Source organism: Miniopterus schreibersii (assembly GCF_964146895.1).
Source record: "Miniopterus schreibersii genome assembly, chromosome: 2".
NCBI lineage: Eukaryota > Metazoa > Chordata > Mammalia > Chiroptera > Miniopteridae > Miniopterus > Miniopterus schreibersii.
Genome location: NC_138102.1, coordinates 16,671,897 through 16,689,077, shown reverse-complemented (window position 1 = coordinate 16,689,077; position 17,181 = coordinate 16,671,897). Strand labels below are relative to the sequence as shown.

The 17,181-nt window shown below is 38.4% G+C and overlaps 1 protein-coding gene across 9 annotated transcripts in view; it reads right to left on the bottom strand.

The window, feature by feature from the left end:
- Nucleotides 1-17,181, bottom strand: part of NRG1 (neuregulin 1) — an 882,008-nt gene that overhangs the window by 12,670 nt on the left and 852,157 nt on the right. For 4 of the 9 annotated variants that reach the window (XM_081129574.1, XM_081129571.1, XM_081129569.1 and 1 more), the window contains 2 exons: nt 7,378-7,436; nt 566-589 (listed from right to left, as the gene is read on the bottom strand). In XM_081129574.1, the coding sequence (XP_080985700.1) occupies nt 566-589; nt 7,378-7,436 (83 nt within the window). Of the gene's footprint in view, nt 1-565; nt 590-6,912; nt 7,437-8,038; nt 8,107-17,181 lie in introns of those variants that run through there. The other 5 variants (XM_081129575.1, XM_081129573.1, XM_081129570.1 and 2 more) reach the window with 3 other exon arrangements.

The window sequence follows — 17,181 nt, the reverse complement described above, 5'->3', positions numbered from 1 at the left end:
TAATGAAGTTGACAAGAGTCATGATTGAATAGCTCCAGAAAATCAGAGCAATTCATGTCTGCTCCTATCATATTGTGTTGCAATCTAAGGGCTAGAAATGTTACTATATCACATATGATTTTTATATTGTATGTCAAACTCCCATCAGCCTGAGATGTGGTGTTTTCTAAGGTGAAGTCTTTAGAACTTCTTTGGTTCTCAGGCCCCTCGTTTGGTTCCTCCTGCAGCCTTGTGCACCATTCCAACTTACCCCAGCTCTGAAATAACAGGATGGCCAGATCCAATCAGTGGGTCAAGGAATGTGGGATGTATGTGAATTGGCAGCGGGTGATGTGATTTTAAACTCTAAGTGAAGCTGGGGCATCTAAAAGCTGCTGTGCTCAGTAACATTTTGGTAAACTAATCATAGATCGAAAGTAGAGAAATCATTGTTATAGCTGTATGATCCCTTCTAAAGAAAAAGGAAATTAGTTAGGAACTGAAAGGTAAGAGTAGGGAGGGAAAAAGATTTCAGCTCATAGGCTCTAAATTCTGCAGGCTAAAAGGAATGATGATTGGTCCATACCCATAAATTCAATCCCAAGATGCTCTGCCAATGCAGAAAGTTGACAAAAAAAGAGAGAAAGGGAAAAAGTTTCAGAAAAGAGCAATACACTGCACTCCAAAACACATTACACATGACTATTACGGCTCTCTGTGCGTGCACATTGAACAGGACACACGGTGGTGGTTAGCCAAGCAGTGCTCAGGTACGCCTCCCAGAGTCCACACAGGGAACTTCTCTTTCCAGAGGTGTGCCAACAGGGGCACACAAGTCTTTATTAACCCTTAAAAGGCCTTACTGAGGGAGAAGTTGTACAGCTGAACTACCCTCTACGCTCCTGTCCCTATGCTGTTTGGGAATAGAAATATCATATTTACAATCAGAAAAGGCATTTGGCATTACTTCATTCCTGTATTTTTAAAAGGCAGAAGCAAAGTTCCAGGTGGGTGAAATTATTTTCCCCAAAGACACACAGAGGCAGAGCCAGGAAGAGAAGCCAAGAAGTTAAAAATTTGGTATGAAATTCTATCACATTGGTTTCATATTTTAGTTATGCTCTCTTCTTTCTTGCTGCTTTGGTTATTTTTTTAAAAAGACTCTATCTTCTTGCCTTGGTCAGCGTGGCTCAGTTGGCTGGAGTGCTGGCCCGTACACCAAAAGGTCCCGGGTTTGATTTCCAGGCAGAGCACATAACCCAGGTTGTGGGTTAGATCCCCAGTCAAGGTGCCATGGAAGGCAATCGGCTGATGTTTCCCTCTCTCTCCCTCTCCTTTCCTCTCTTAAAAAAAAAGAAAAATCAAATAAAAAAAATATATTCCTGGGTGGGGATTAAAAAAATTCACTAAAAATCTCCCCAAAACAACTCTATCTCTTTCCCCCCTAACTTTCTACTTTCTCCACCACTTACGTGATATTTAACAAACATTTCTGCCCCCAAAGCCAGACAGGGCAGTGGGGATTCAAAACCTGCTTCTAGTTCTTTCATGTCATTCCTGCATGGAACAGCAAACACTTAAGGCCTTTTGTAATTGTAAAAAAAAAAAGGGGGGGGGATACAATTCCTGGGGTCTTTAGTCAATTTTATTACTCCCTCAAATAACCGAGAGCCAACTAGATGATCGCTCCACAGTGCTGAGCCCTGGTGCCCAGATGCCAGCCAACAGGCACAAGCGTCCAGAGGACCCGAGGGCAGCCCGGGGCAGGGAACTCAGAGGTGTGAGCCCCCGGCCTGCAGTCCTGGCAGATCTGACTTTGGAGGCGCCAGGATTGCAGGACTGGCAGGACCTGTACAAGCTCAAATGAGCAAAGGGGCAACATGGGGCCAAAGAGAAAAAAACCCCCTGGAAATGACTTTCCATTCTTGAAACAAAAATTATTAATCAAATTTCACCATGTGGGGCCCTTAGGAGCTCCTAGTGTGGTGGGGAGGCAAGGGCAGAATGAACGGGCCAGGAGGCTGCACTCCTTCCCTTGATCATGGGCTAGGGAGATACCAGGGCGGCTCACGCATAGCACAAAGTGCCTCTTAAGTTTAAAAATGTGCGGCAGAGGGGTATTTCTCTTACACAGCCCTCAGTTTGGGCCTGGACAAAGCGCCTCATACAGAGGGAAGAGTAGGAGCTCGAGTGCTGGAGTCGTCCTGGTTTCAGGTCCCGACTCTGCCATTTCCCTGTTCAGTGACTTTGGACAAGTTAATTTCTCATTGACAAAATGCTTATGACACTAACACATGCCTCGCAGGGCATGGAATAAAGAAGCCGTGAAATAGGCTGGCCAACGGCCGAAGGGTTAACAGCTTGGAGGACAGACACGTCCCGACGCTCCCCTTGGGCCAGTTACCGCGTGGAGGTTTACTTTTGACTAATTTCACGGCCAGGAAAACTGGAAGCTGGGATACATCAAGAATTTCCACTTTAAAAACTTGCCACCTCTTAAGGAAATGAGGTTTCACAGATTAAAAAATATACATATCAAGTAGTACATTGAGTAACGATGATAATGAGGGGCACTATGTATAATAGAGTCCCCTCTGCCTGCGGTCTGGGGTACTCAGGCAAATAACTACATTTTTCGTAAATTAAAAGCCAGAGGGTGTAGGGTTAATTTGGTTGCACAATGTTCACAGCAAAGCAGTGTATCCAAATCCAAACACATTTCTCTTGCCTTTGTGCAACAATTTGACAAATGGACACTTTTTCCCATTTGTTCCCTTCATTTAAACTTTGGAACAATAGGTATGAAAATTCATGTTGGGAGGAAGCGATGATAAATGTTCTCACACATTTTCATGAGGAGGTGACTCAAAATTTCTCTCTAGAAAACTCTCTATTTCTTGCCTTTTCCTCCTACCAGTCAGTAACAATTTAAGGGTTAAAAATCAAGAGATATCTACAGAAACTCTTTCCAGAGAATCATTATTGCATGCCTACGTGAACACTGCTAATGATCTATATTAGTTGCATAGAAAGCTTGGTTAAGTCTTCAATAGAATTAGTAGCATGCCCATGCATACATATTACTGCATTTACATTTATAGGTAAGTCTGTGAGCCTAACTATAATTTCATTTCATGGGAAGTCATTCATATCAGGCAGCTCCAATTTCAAATAATTCAAAGGGAAATTGGTACTTAAAACTGGAATCTCTTCTGGCCATAAGCCCTAACAAGGAAACAAGCAGAGGAAACATGCATCCGTCATTCTAGACCTGGAGCAAACACTACTCTAATTTGTTTTTACTATTGGTGGCTACGCTTCTTCATTGTGAGTCAAGGAAAGCATAACACACAAACACTTTTCATTTTACAAAGAGGTTATTACTTTCTATCCATTCTATTTAATCTAATGCTGGCTTAGGATCATTATGCATCCTACGCTTCCTATTGAACGTCTGCCTAGCCACATTTTTTCAAATTAAATTAATAATTCAAAAACACAAAGGTTACTGTAAACAATTTAGTTTCCTTTTCTACATGTGATTTCCTGCTGTGCAGTAAGCAATATAAAAAATTAATTTAAATCGAAGAGTCTTCAGAAACTATTAAATATTGACTCACTAATCCTTTGCTTTAGGATTTTATAATTGTTTGAAGAAAACTGATTAACCTGTAGGTTAATTTAAATTTTCAATTCCATTAGAGAAATGAACAATGAAACAACTTTCTTTTACCAAAATTATATGTCCATGCAATTATGGTTCCTGTTAAAATTTGAAGACTTTCGGGATTTTATTCCTTTACACATCTTGGGTCTCCTTATGGAAATAATCTCAAAGACTTGTGTGTAGCCTTTACTTTCTGCACCTCTGAGATTTCTGAAGGAGTTCTGTCAATGTCAGTTCTACACGGAACCAATTTAATGTCTGACTTTTAATTTTCAACTTACCTTTACAAATGTAGATACATTTTTTTTCACATATACCAATCCATATGGCCACTGGGCCTTTTGAAATGTAATAGGAGGCTCTCTCCTTACTCCCGTTTCCATGTACACAAGAGCACACTCACAAACACAGACACAGTAAATCTCACTACTCTCAGTTGGAATTCATAACTTTGTCATAGACTGAGTGTGCCTTTATTCCACTGTCAGCAAGATATGTGTTTGATAACTAAATGAACAACTTTAACAGAATTTTAAAGCATTTAAAAGATTTATATTAACACAAGTAATTTATGAAGTAACCTCTGATTAAAAACTACTTTTAAGGGTATCTGCTAAGTTTACTCATTCTGAGAATGTGCCTAAAAGTTCTAAAATTGCACTCTTTAAAAAATATTCTATAGTTTGGGCTATTCTGTAATTACTTCCTACTACATGTTAGTTTATATATGACATATTTGTTCCATACTTCCTCTAACTATTGAAGCCTTCAGTGTTTTTCACCCTCTCCATAAAGTCTATAAATTGATTATGGATTGCCTGTACACACACACACACACACACACACACACATTGATGAACACAATCCTTTCAAGTAGGAATTCTGTGTCCATAGGTTAAATCTGAAGCTAACTAGCCTTGGCAATATTTTCCTAGAAAGTACTATAAATATGTTTTATTTCAAGGCACATAGCTGCCTTCAAGAAAGTCATATAAAATAAACATTTGTTCCATTCTTTCATAATTTAAATCAGTTTTTATAAATCAGTAAAAGGCCCCATAGGACACTCTGACCAGAAAGTTGTATCAAATCCTGATAATGTAATTTATTTGTTAATAAGCGTTGTAAAAATCGTACATTCTTTTAGAATGTTGTTTTTCCACTGAAAATGTGGTTTGGCAAGTAAAAAAAAAAAACTTCTCTTTAAAGCTGGGGAATATCTTTTCTTTTAAAATTTATGTTATGTGTTTTGGACTTTATGATACTAACAAGTATATTTTAAACATTACCACTGTGGCAACGTTTTTTATTCTTTGTGCAGCTCTCACTGCTACTTGAACATAAAGTTCTTAGAACAGAAACATTTATTTTCCTGCTGTCTATGGGGGAGTTTGCAGAAATAAAAATTGAGAATTTATGACATGGAGGTTAGAAAATTAACTCTGGGCTAGACAAGTTTGGAAACATTTCTGGTTGGAAGCCCTTGCTTTTCTGGGCACGAGGCAGAGCCAATGCACAGTCATTACAGATTTTGTTCATAAATGTGCTTCCGATCAATCTTTGTTAAATAAGGTTAAATAGGAACGCTGCTTTCCTGGATGTCTTCCAAAAGTGCCACTGAAAGCTCACTAAAGAATTTACTCAAGGAATCACATTCTGATTAAATACATACTGTGGCTCTTTTTAAATATCTTACAGAAGAAAATGGTCTCAAAGAGAAGTTGAGAATATTTTCTCGGGTTACAACTGTCAGATCCAATGGCATTATTATTTTTAGAAATATCTTCATTTTTAATACTTTCTCTATATAGTGGCCCAATATTGCCTTCAGTGCACAATGAGACTATTTAACACCAAAAATTTGAGTATAATGCAAATGTTCAGAATTTTCATTAAATTATAAAATATTTCATTGTTTTTATACAGTCACATGGATTTGCTAAATCTATATTATTTGAATACAAACACACATTTCTAAAAGGAATAGCTTTAATATATTAAGTGAAATTCTATTATTTCCCTTCTATTTTTACTTTCCTTCTTATCTACTTTTTAAAAAATTAATCTATAGCTCTGGAGAGAAAAATTCTGCCCACTAAATGCATATTATTTTAAGATTTGTCAATAAAGTGAAGACTGCATTTGAAAATTTAGTAATATCAATTTACTAATTTTTCATAACAGAAAATGGCCAAAACATAATCTTTGATATGTAGCCCATGTAAATCTATAATTAGTAGCGTTTCGCTAAATAAATGATATTTATAGACCAATAATAAATAGACCAACACTATGGGTCTAATCTCCCCCTAATGCATATGGAATTTATTTTTCCATGGGATTTATTATTTAAAGACTGTTAACCTGAGAGACAGAATCTTATCCTCCGTGTGCGTATGAATAAGGGTAAATCCCTTCTTTTAGGGCCCCCAGATGACCAGCTCCTATCACTGTTTCCTGTGTTACATAAATTTACACTGCAATGAGCTACGTGTAATATTATTCAGGGTGAGCAACTGACAATCTAAATCAGAGGTGGGCAAATCCAGCCGGCTGCCTGCTTTTGTAAGTAAAGTTTTAACAGCAGGGAGCCAGGCTCATCAGTCTGTGCACTCACTATCTATGACTGCTTTCGTGCTACAATGGCATTGTTAGGTCATCGTGACAGTGATGATATCACTTGCAAACCCTCAAATATTTACTGTCTGATCCTTTACAGAAAAAAAAAAGTTCTCAACCTTTGCTCTAAATGGATAGCTTTATGGAATCTATAAATACAATGCTTTGGAAGCTCCAAAATCAAGAGCTAGAGTCCCAATTCACGATAGAAGGGCGGGTGCACAGTTCAGTTATCCATGCCATCACATGCAATGGGAACTGGGTTGCTTAGGAATGATGCTCGAAACTTCATGAAGCCACAGAAACACATCAACATTTCTCAGTTCTGTGTTTAAAAATATATATCTAAAGGTGAACTGTTATATTTCAAAGTAAACAATAAATATTTTTAAAAAAACCTATTATCCCCTAGCATTACCATTGAAACTGGCAGTAAGACCTGCTAACATAAATAAATGACTATTTAAACTAGTTCTGAATCACTTGTTTCCTAAGCAACATATATAAAAGCCAGGCTGTCTCATTTGCCGTGCAATGTTTGTTTGTTTTTAATTTTCCTACTCAGAGCTTTTTTTTTTAATACCTAAATGCAAACTGCTGGTTAATGAAGAAAAACATCTGAACTCTTTTTATTATGTTTATTTGTTATAAATACATTCTGGAATCAAAATGAACTTACCATCATTTCAAGTGCATATGGGTTACAACTTAGCAACATCTTTCTCAGGATGTTGTCATTTCATAAAGAAGATGGACTGCTCGGTGGAATGCTTTTATTTTATCAATAAAAGTGAGACTTTTCAATGCCTTTATTATAATTGCACTGCTGCATAGTGACTCTCATTTCGCATCACATTATTCCAATATGAATTTCAGCAACATCGGGGGCCTCACACACCTATCGGATTCTCAGAGCCAACTAGTCACAAACAGAGGAAGTAATACAATCGCTTGTGTTAATGGTCTCATGCGACAGGCAGAGGCGGTCAATGTTAGGCCTGGTCAGACACATCTAGCTCTAGGTGGAATCTGAGGGGAGATGCGGCAACAAGAAAGCAGCACCGACTGAACATGCTCCTACTCAGGCAGAGACAGAAAGGGGGTGGACGTACTGTAGAAGCTGGCCATAACGTAGTTTTGGCAACGATCACCAGTAAACTCATTTGGGCACCTGAGAGAAGAAACAAAAAACAATGGTAGAAAAAACAGAGAAAAAGAGAAGAGGTGAATATATGCTAGAAAGAAGCTCCTTCAGTGTCATTTGACAGCTTGGCGAGTTCACCCTCAGGAACGGAGTCTTTGTCCTAATCATGGCTTTCAGGCTCTGGCGTTTGCCCCGAAGGGTTAGATGTTTGGACCAAAGGCGGCCCTTGGGTTTGTAGATCCCAGTGTTTTAAGTGGCTGCTTTCTTTCAAAAGGAGCCGCTTAAAGGATTTTAAATCTGACCTTTCCTTCATCTCGGTTTTCCATCTCATAACTTTACAGTCAAAAATTTGGAAGAAAAATGTCTGTTGTTGGTGCTGGCCTCCCTGCCGTGGTTGCCAGAATCCCTGGCCATCCTGCTGGTCATTCTTTTAAACTTATGGCCTTTGGGGCCCATGTTGCGAGATGGTTGAACAAGGTCGGTCGGATTGGATGCTTTATGCCCCGAGTGGTGAAACCATAATTAGCACAAAAGGAATCAGTTACAACTGAGCTGTAAAAACACCAAGTGGTAGTGCTTGTTGCTGTAGTTTGGGGGAGAAAGCAAATTGTCAGATTATTTTAACATACTTTCTTGGTTTTGGACTTTCATGGGCACATTCTCAGTACATCTCGCTCCAGTGAATCCAGGTTGGCACCTAGAGGGCAAAAATGTGATAAGCAACAGAACGCTAAAGACATTGAACTTTCAGACTGGCAATTTCCTCCTATGGCATATGGAGAGTCCTACAAATGACCTGGTGGCCGAACAACATGAAGAGAAGAAACAGACAAAACATTTAGAAAACCATGTCCCATGAAAACTGTGGGGTATACATTTCTGTTGTTACTTGTTTCAGTCTTTGTAAGTTAACCCAAACTTAGCTAGAGTGAGGTTGAAACATCGAGTAGGGAGGCAAGACCCGGGCAGCTGTTACTTTCCTTTTGGCATTTCCATGTTTGCCACTGTTCATTGACTTTTCCTATGGTAACAGGGGTGACCAATTTGTAAGGTATGTAAATATCTAACTACTACGTTTGCACCTGAAACTAATATAATAGTGAATGTCAACTGTAATAAAAAATAATTTAAAAAAACCACAGGTTTTGGTAAGAGCTTACATGGTTCCACCCATAATCTTCAATTACTTAAATGATTCTGAGCCTTTACTTTTATAGACACTCAATTTTGTACTTATTTTACAGATATTTCTATGTTATAAGTTAACTCATCAAATTACAATGGAAGTCATGCATTTTCACAACCTAATGATCACTGACAAGAAAAACTACATTCCCTGTATTTTTAAATATGTAACAAATTAGGTCTCATTTTTAATGGTGAAAGACAGAAAGAGGCAGATTTTTATTAGAACAAATTTCACTTCATTCAGTTATCCCAAATCAAAGGCAAATACACTTTTAACATTTAAACATTAACATTTCTGCAGTAGTACTTGATGTCATTTCGGCCACTATCATGCTCCAGTAAGTGGGGCCAGAGAAAAATTCTAGGAAGCAATATACTTATAGACGCTCAACACCCATGGCCGTGATTATTACTAATAGTTCATCTATACCACAAATGTTACACAAAGCACTCAAAATGATTTAGTTCTGATCGCACATACTTCATGATTTACACACAACCCTTTCTCCTCCAGAGTAAATAAGAATAAACACTATCTTTTGGCATCGAAGAGTTGTGAATAAAACTATTTGTTTTTACTAATACAAGAGTATTTTTAAAATTTTAAAAATTTCCCTTAAAGGCAAATTCGATGCAAAAAAATGTTATCGCATGATTTGGTACATATAATTCTCCTACTTCATGAAGAAAGGCATGCAAGATAAAATGCTGGCAGTTCCAAATTTTCAGCCCCACGAGTACCTGTGTAAACTTAAAGTATAAACGATCATTAACAATCATATGGATGAGCTTAACAACAAACATCTTGTGTTGATTGATATGGCCCTTTTAAACTCTTCAAAACACTTTTACATGAATTAACTGCTTATTTTTGGTTAGAATACTTTTGCTGCAGTAAACAGAGGAAGATCTACTGAGACAAATACAGAAATAAGAACTCTGACCTTCCAGGCTGGGTGATTCCTCATAAAGATGTCACTCTACATGCTAAATAAGAACGCCTTCACAGATTTATGCAAGAAAAATACATGGAAACCTACTTTCCATATAACGTAGTTGACATAATAATTTCTGAAGTATTTGGAGTTTTTGTGTATTTGTTTCTGAACCAGGGCTATAAACCCATATAGTCATAACATGCAATTAAGCAGGTAATTTCAGAATTAGAGATATATTCTACAATGACTGTTTCATTTTACCTGTTTGCTTTCTTGAAAAAAATTAAAAATCTCATATTGATCACACAATAATCCAACTTTTTCATACAAGAACATGGTATAAGATATGTGAATACTGTGTGTTTGTGCGTCTGTCTGTGTGTGGGGGGGAGAAAGAGAGAGAAACATTTGAGGTCAGGAATCACCTATTTAAGGATTATGAAATTAGCAAGTAGCTGAGGAATCAGGAGTCCCTTAAGAGAAGGAATATGAATTTATTAGAAAATTGTCATTGATGCCTCTTAGATGACAATTTTGAAATCAGAGGGCACAGGACTAGGTGAAGGGGATCAAAAATCGTATCCAATCAATTTTGTAATTAGTATGAAATTCTAAGTGTTTCCTAGGAAACTAGGAACCACTATTATGGGATGGTGGTTTATCTCTATCATAAAATGATACAGAATATTTGGTGCAGTAACACTAGAGCTTAAGGTATGCCAATTCGTTTTGGAATTATCAGCTATGTCTGAACCAGAACTATCCTGTCACTAACATTGATCTTCACTCAGATAAATTTTCTTAGCGTAAAGTCTTATTATTTTTCAGAGTGGGGTCCACGGACCAAGGACACCAGCATCTTCTGGGTTCTTGTTAGTAGAAATGCAGAATCCCAGGGCCCAGTCCAGAACTACTGAATAAAAATCTGTATTTTAATAAGATCCCCAAGAGATTTGTATGTACATTAAAGTGTAAGGTGTCAGGGACCCTGACCTTGGGAGATGAAGGCTAAGGCTCTCTGTCCTGGCACCACAGCCTCTTGCTGCTTGGAGGTGAGCAGCCCACTGGGCTTCACGGGGCTTCAGTTTTTCTCAGTGATGAGATTAAGGGATTTAACTAAGTGATTATCAAAGGTTTCTTTTACCACAATGGTTCTGGGAATAAAGCTCTTCCTAACACATGGAATCACTGTGCCAAAACCCCACCATCATTTTTTTCTAAATGCATTACCAGTCAGGGGGGACTCAAGGATTTTCGTAGAATAAACTTTTAAGACAACCATGGAGGTAAAACAAATCACAAAACCTACTCCCAAGCAGTTCAAGCATTCAGCAACAACAGCCGTCGTATAGCTTTTGTGGACGTCTAGAGTTGTTGCCAAATCAAATGGAAGGAAGTGGAAACTGAGATAGTTTCCGCACTAGCAAAGTGCAGACTGCATGGATTGTGTAGAAACAGATTGTGCAAATGAAAACTCATCTGCTCTATAAGCCTGGATTAAAGTCTAAGGAATTACTTCTAAAAGAACAGGGAGACTATCTGGCTTCCGACTTATTTCTATATTAGCATTATACATTAAGCATCCGCTCTATCACTTTCCTGGGAGATAAGAGTACAGTAAATTTAATCTGATTCTGGGCAATACACTTTGGCATGAGTCTGAGCAAATTCCAAGAATTTTATTTCTTAGAACCTGGCTGAATAACAATGAAGCCCCCACTGTAGCTTCAAAATATATATACCATTTGTTCTATTGATTAGGTTAGAAGATGGAATAATTATTTTTATTTTAATATTTGCTCATAATGGGATAAACAATCTTTGTTCTATATTTGTCCTTAATGAGATGAAAATTCACAGGCAGTTTGTATGACATTAGGTATCATTTCTTGCAACTAACCCTGACCTGCACCTCCCCATCACCCTCTTCCACACCCTGGGCCCCTCTCAGGCTGTCCCGTCGCACCCTGTCCCCATCTCTTCGACTGCCCTTATGTATGTGTGCTGTGATTATCTCTCTGTGAGGACAGTGACCATATTTTGATCACTTTGCATCTCCAACGTTTAGCACAGTGCTTGGCTCATAAAGGGCTCTCAAAAATGTCTGTTAAACTGAGCCTAAGGTAGGATCAGACGGAAGTGTCCGGTAAAGAACTGTATCAAAGAGACTTTCATATAGTCAATTGATTTGCCAACTACAGGTCAATACTGAACTTCTGGCTTATATTTTTTTAGTTTATGACAGATTCTCCTCTGTAGGCTCCTAAATAACTTTTTTATAGGAGCTCCCAGCACCCTCCTCACACACTCCCTCCCTTAAATAGAAACCTTTAACATTGTGCTGGGAATTTGAAAAGACTCTGTAACTCTTTAAGGGCAAGTCTATTATCTCAAATTTAAATCCTGTTACTGAAATACCAGTTTAGGTAGGATTCAATAAAGCAGTACAATCTAGTAACCAAGACTTCCACACTGCATCAGTCAAATAAAAATTGTCCTTAATAATAACCTTACTACACTGTGAATATCCTGGTATGTTTACTATGTAATCAAACATAAAGTCATGTGTTCTGAAAATCCATTTAGTGCTCAGTGAATTTTTTATATTCTAATTGAATAAATTATTTCCCATTTTTTTTGGTGGGATGCTAAATATATTCAAAGATATATACAGATTTCTACTCCTCCCCCCCCCCCCAATTTCTGGTTATTTAGGGTTTGCTAATTTTATAAACCATTAAAAATGTTTTATGGTTTTATAAATGTATGGTCAAGTTATAAACTATTTTTTCTCTTTCTTTATTTCTTGGTTTCATTAATTTTCATCAGGCCTTCCCTAATGAGGCAGGAGAAGGGAAACAAGGTCCACATCTGATATTTCCTCTCTCTTTAGTCATCACTCTACAATGGCACATTTGGACAATTTTAAATACCTCGTCTAGAGAAGTATCCCTATTGTCTTTTTGCTCTACCTCAATACTAGTTTTGGTATGAACTTCACATTGTAAAACATCTGAAATAATTTCTTTGGTGTCTCTATAAATTTCAAATAATGGAAACGCCAATGAATATATATTGAGGGGTATCAGTGGGTTTCAGTGTTAGGCGTTCAGGCCTTTGCTCTCACTCTGAATAACGAGCCGGCAGCGTGAGCACCAGCTCACAGGGCACTGGTCTGTGTGTCCAGCGTTACATGGTCTGTGTGTCCAGCGTTACAGTGCAAATGCTGACCTTTGTCACCCCTGCGCCTGTTCAGCATCCTGGCTGGGCCTCGCCCACTCCCTGGCTGAGAATCTGTGAGGTAGATTATTCTTATTCTTCCCCAGATGTACTGTTTCTATTAGTCTGCATTCTTCTGAGATGACCCTCATTCTGTCATCTACCTTTAAGTGAAATTCCTAGAAGTCTGTATGTATATGCTTTTCTAATTTGTGTTTTAGTGTTTTTTATGACATCACCTGCAAAAGACATTTATTTCCTCAAGGGAATGCCTTCTTCAACATCATTAAAGAAAATATTAAATATAAAATGTTCCAATAACATTTCCTTTAGATCCAACCCTATACCTCTCCATCATCATTCAGCTAATATGTCACATCCCCTTTCTTTTTTAAATTATGATCTGAAGACTTTCCTCAATCCATGAGATGCATAGTGGCCACACTAGACTCACAGGCAAATACTAGGGGGGGAGAAATCCAAGTTGTCGTGGCTCTCCAATGTTGTTTTTCAGAGTCTAAGACATAGAATCCCAATAATGAGGATGGCAGTGTTTATGAAATAACCCATCCTTGTTTGAACCTTGGTGCCCTCTCCAAAGCTCTGTTTGCACAGCTTGCTCCGAAATGCTCATCTGTACACCCAAACCCTGCCACTGTTTATTCTACATGATGTATCTGTAAGTTTGGGGTCAAACAATTCAGTTGGATATGGGATCAATCCACATCCCATACATCTCCACATCCTGTGTGACACAATGACATATGGACTGCTAATTTGTGGTTGGGTCTTCCTCTCCAGAGAATGCCCTTTCCTGTCTCATCAAACAAAATTCTGTAAATTCAGAACAGTTTTATCTACTCTACGGGCAGCATTTTTTGATGAAATACCTAAATATTCATGTTTTACTTATATCACTCAATAAAATTTTTTTCTAATTGTGCATTTTATTTTTAGATAGACTGTATGCCTCTCAAAGGGAGGGTTGCAGACACTTTTTTTTCAGTCTTTGCCTCTGACTAGTTGAGGTCCCTCATTATATATATACCCTTATTCTCTAAATATATTTCAGAGCACTTGGTACACCTATTACTATATTTAAATTGATTACTTGAAACACATTTATTACTCGCAATAGCCTACAGACTCCATGGAAGCAGAGACCAGAGTGATTTGTTCCCAACTTCATACTGGGCACCAGCACAGAGCCTGCCTCAGGGAAGAAGCTCAGTAAGTACATGGGGCTCCCTGGCTGGTTTAGAACAAAGGCAGCAAAGCTATTAAGACTACTTAGTCAGTGCGCCTGATTTTAGGCAAACTGCACCTAAATTGGTTCCTATAAAAACAAAAGGATTTCCTATAATCAATCAGTGGGTGAAAGTCAAAATGGGTTAATATATACCTAGAAGCACACAGCAGGATTCTAGATCCATGAGGCAAACAGAAAGAATAGAAGACATGGTCCTCTGAAGAGCTGATGATCTTGACCTAAGCCACAAGAGTCCCACTCGCTCTCTCTGATAAATGCTTCTGTACCTGTTAAATGTCATAGCATTTAAATACAGGAGGGCGACAGGTGTGACATTCATTCTAAAGAAGGAACTCTTTCGGGGCTGGAGTTGGAGTACAATTGGCCATCTGTTCTTAAGGATTATCCGTTCTAACTCAATATACATCCCTTTATCTAGTCCAAATTTCTCTTTCTACAGCCAAGATGATGAGGCTGCAGGACACAGCTATGAATTTGAATCATCATGGCCCTTTTCATTATGTTCATCTAGCTGCTAATAAGTAGTATAAATATTATCATCACCATCAGTAGTATGCCAAGATTTTATAAAACTTTAACCATAGCCAGTGTCTTTGACTTTCTCTCCCCATCTTACCTAGTCTTAGAATTTCTCTATCCTGTACAGAAATCTCTCTTCCCTGAACATCTGCTGTGTTTATGGTGCCCCTCTCCTGCTCCAGAAGTTACTATCACTCCCTATTAGCTATCACAAGTGTCCAAAGTCCTCTGCCTGGCCTCCAGAGCTCAGAAACTGGCTCAGTGTCTAACTCAGCTTTTTGCTTTACTTCTTAGAATGGAGCTGCTGGTTTAGATACGCACATCACCGGGTCTCACAGAGGCCATTACTGCAACTTCAGTGCCTGTCTGCTACATAAAAAAGAACTCCATAAATAATGGCTATGTTTAGAAAAGTCTTTTCCAACTTATTCCAATCTTTTCTTTTCCTCCTTTAAATTCTCATTACCATAATTATCAACATTGCACCACTTGGGATATATTCACTCTTATTGATTCACTATTTCAGCTACTTAATTTTCTTAAACTAAGTTCCCAGGGACAGAGACCAAGCTTTGTATTTTCAAAAATGCCTGCCATAGATGTAGCTGTTCTATAAACAACTGCTTACTAATATTTCATTTATTGAGTTCAATTTACTATAAATTTGTTCTGACCCAATCTACAGTTACATATTCTCCATAATTGTCTCCTATAAAAATACAATATAGGCCCTTATATATACTACATAGTTTCATAAAAATTAATTATAAAAAATCATAAGCTCATATTTGAAGGCACTTTCCATCTTCCTAAGATTTGTTGTTTTTTGCATAAAAGGAATATAATCATCAGAGCTATGAAATGGTGTGTCCAATGCAAAGTTATAAAGCTAGCTGGTGGCCCCACCGAACCAAATAAAAACTGCTAATGTTAAATAAGATGAGGAATAGGGGATTAAACATGATAACACAGTCTGTTAAGACAGGTGTTTATATTTTTCCAATGTCTACAGAGAGAATGTAATACTACCATTTACTTTTTATTATAAGGCAAAAAATCCTGCTTTGCCAGAGTTAGAAGTACTTTAGCAGAAATGAATTCATTTAATTTCACTAACTTCCTGGGAAGAAATGTGGAGGGCGTATTAACTCCATGTTAGGAATTTAGATCCTGTCTAGAGAGTTGAAGTGAGCGGGCTCGTGACTGTTCAGCACGACTGGTGGTAAAAACTCCAGTCCCCTCATGGGGAAGCCACATCTGTCCACGGGACAGCACCATGGGTTCATAAATGTGTTTTGGTATAAAATCATTTTTAGATTTAGAAAAATCACATCAACATATTCCAAGACAGCTCTCTACTAAAACTGTTAGAAGAACAGATATACAAGAATGAGGGGGCGATGCTGAGGAAAGTTTGGTCAATGTTATGTTCAAACTGTCTGATTTCTTTGAACTCTGTGACTACGTAGCGCATCAGACAGTAAAAGATGAAATGTTTCTTTTCTCATTTTCATATAGTCTGGGAAAGTAACCGTTTTTTCCTCAGGATAAATTTTCAATGACTACAGAGGGAAGAGAAATATAACAGATGAGAACAACCACTAAAGTTTCCCCACGGGCCCCGGGGGAAATCCAAGCAAGCAGCACAGGCTCCTCAGGGCGCTGTTTAACTGTTTTATGTTTAATCCACTGGAGACCCCGTGCTAACGGGAGAGACAAAGAGATCTGCTGTCCAGTCTTCGGCTCCGGCTCCCAACAGGACAACCGCGGATTAGGTGACCAGAGGGAGCGCTCGGCCGTCCCTGCCTGCGGCGTTTCTGAGTCACGTCTCAGTCAGGACGGGGCTGCTCCTGACCGGGGCAGCTCACGCGCCAGCGCGCCCTGCGCCAGACGGACGCCCGTGTGGGAGCGCGCAGGGCCGCGACGGGCCAGAGCAGCATCTGCACGCTTTCTGTTTCCCGCCAAGTGGTCCAGTGAACAGTGTATTATCCTCAGACACGGTATCTTATGTGTCTTGGTTTCAATTCTGAGTCATGATTATATTTAATGCTATAAATGCTTTAAAGACAGGGATTATTTTTTACAAAAACACTTTTATTTAGCAAAAAAGGCTTGAAATATTTTAGGTGTGAACTGTATTCCAATTCTTCGCTTAAGGTACTGGCTCTTGCTTTGATGCGTCAGTAAAGACATGAACCGAAAAGGCTGGGGGGAGGGGAGGAGATTATCAAAATCGTAAGTATCCAAGTTTCTTCCCGACAAGATGCAGTAATAAGCTTTAACATTTTTCTGAGAAATTCTAATTACAAAAAAATTAAAAATAAACTTATGATGCCCATGGGCTGAGAAGTAGCAGACAATAGAACCCTCCAGACAATGAGCTTGGGGGATACAGAGTGTTCGTTCACAGTTTGCTACTTTAATAATTATTAGAGAAATAACAAACATTTCAGCATAAGACTTTTAAAAATATAGCAAGTATTTTTTTTTTTTTTCCTAGATTGGGCTTAAAATTTAATGAAAAACTGTGTAGGTGAAAGAGAAATTGCAGTTGTTGGCACAATACCAAAGTGGAACAAATGAACAACACCCCTGCAACTGCATGTTCTATAGGACGTGGGAGGGCTGCAGAGTAGCT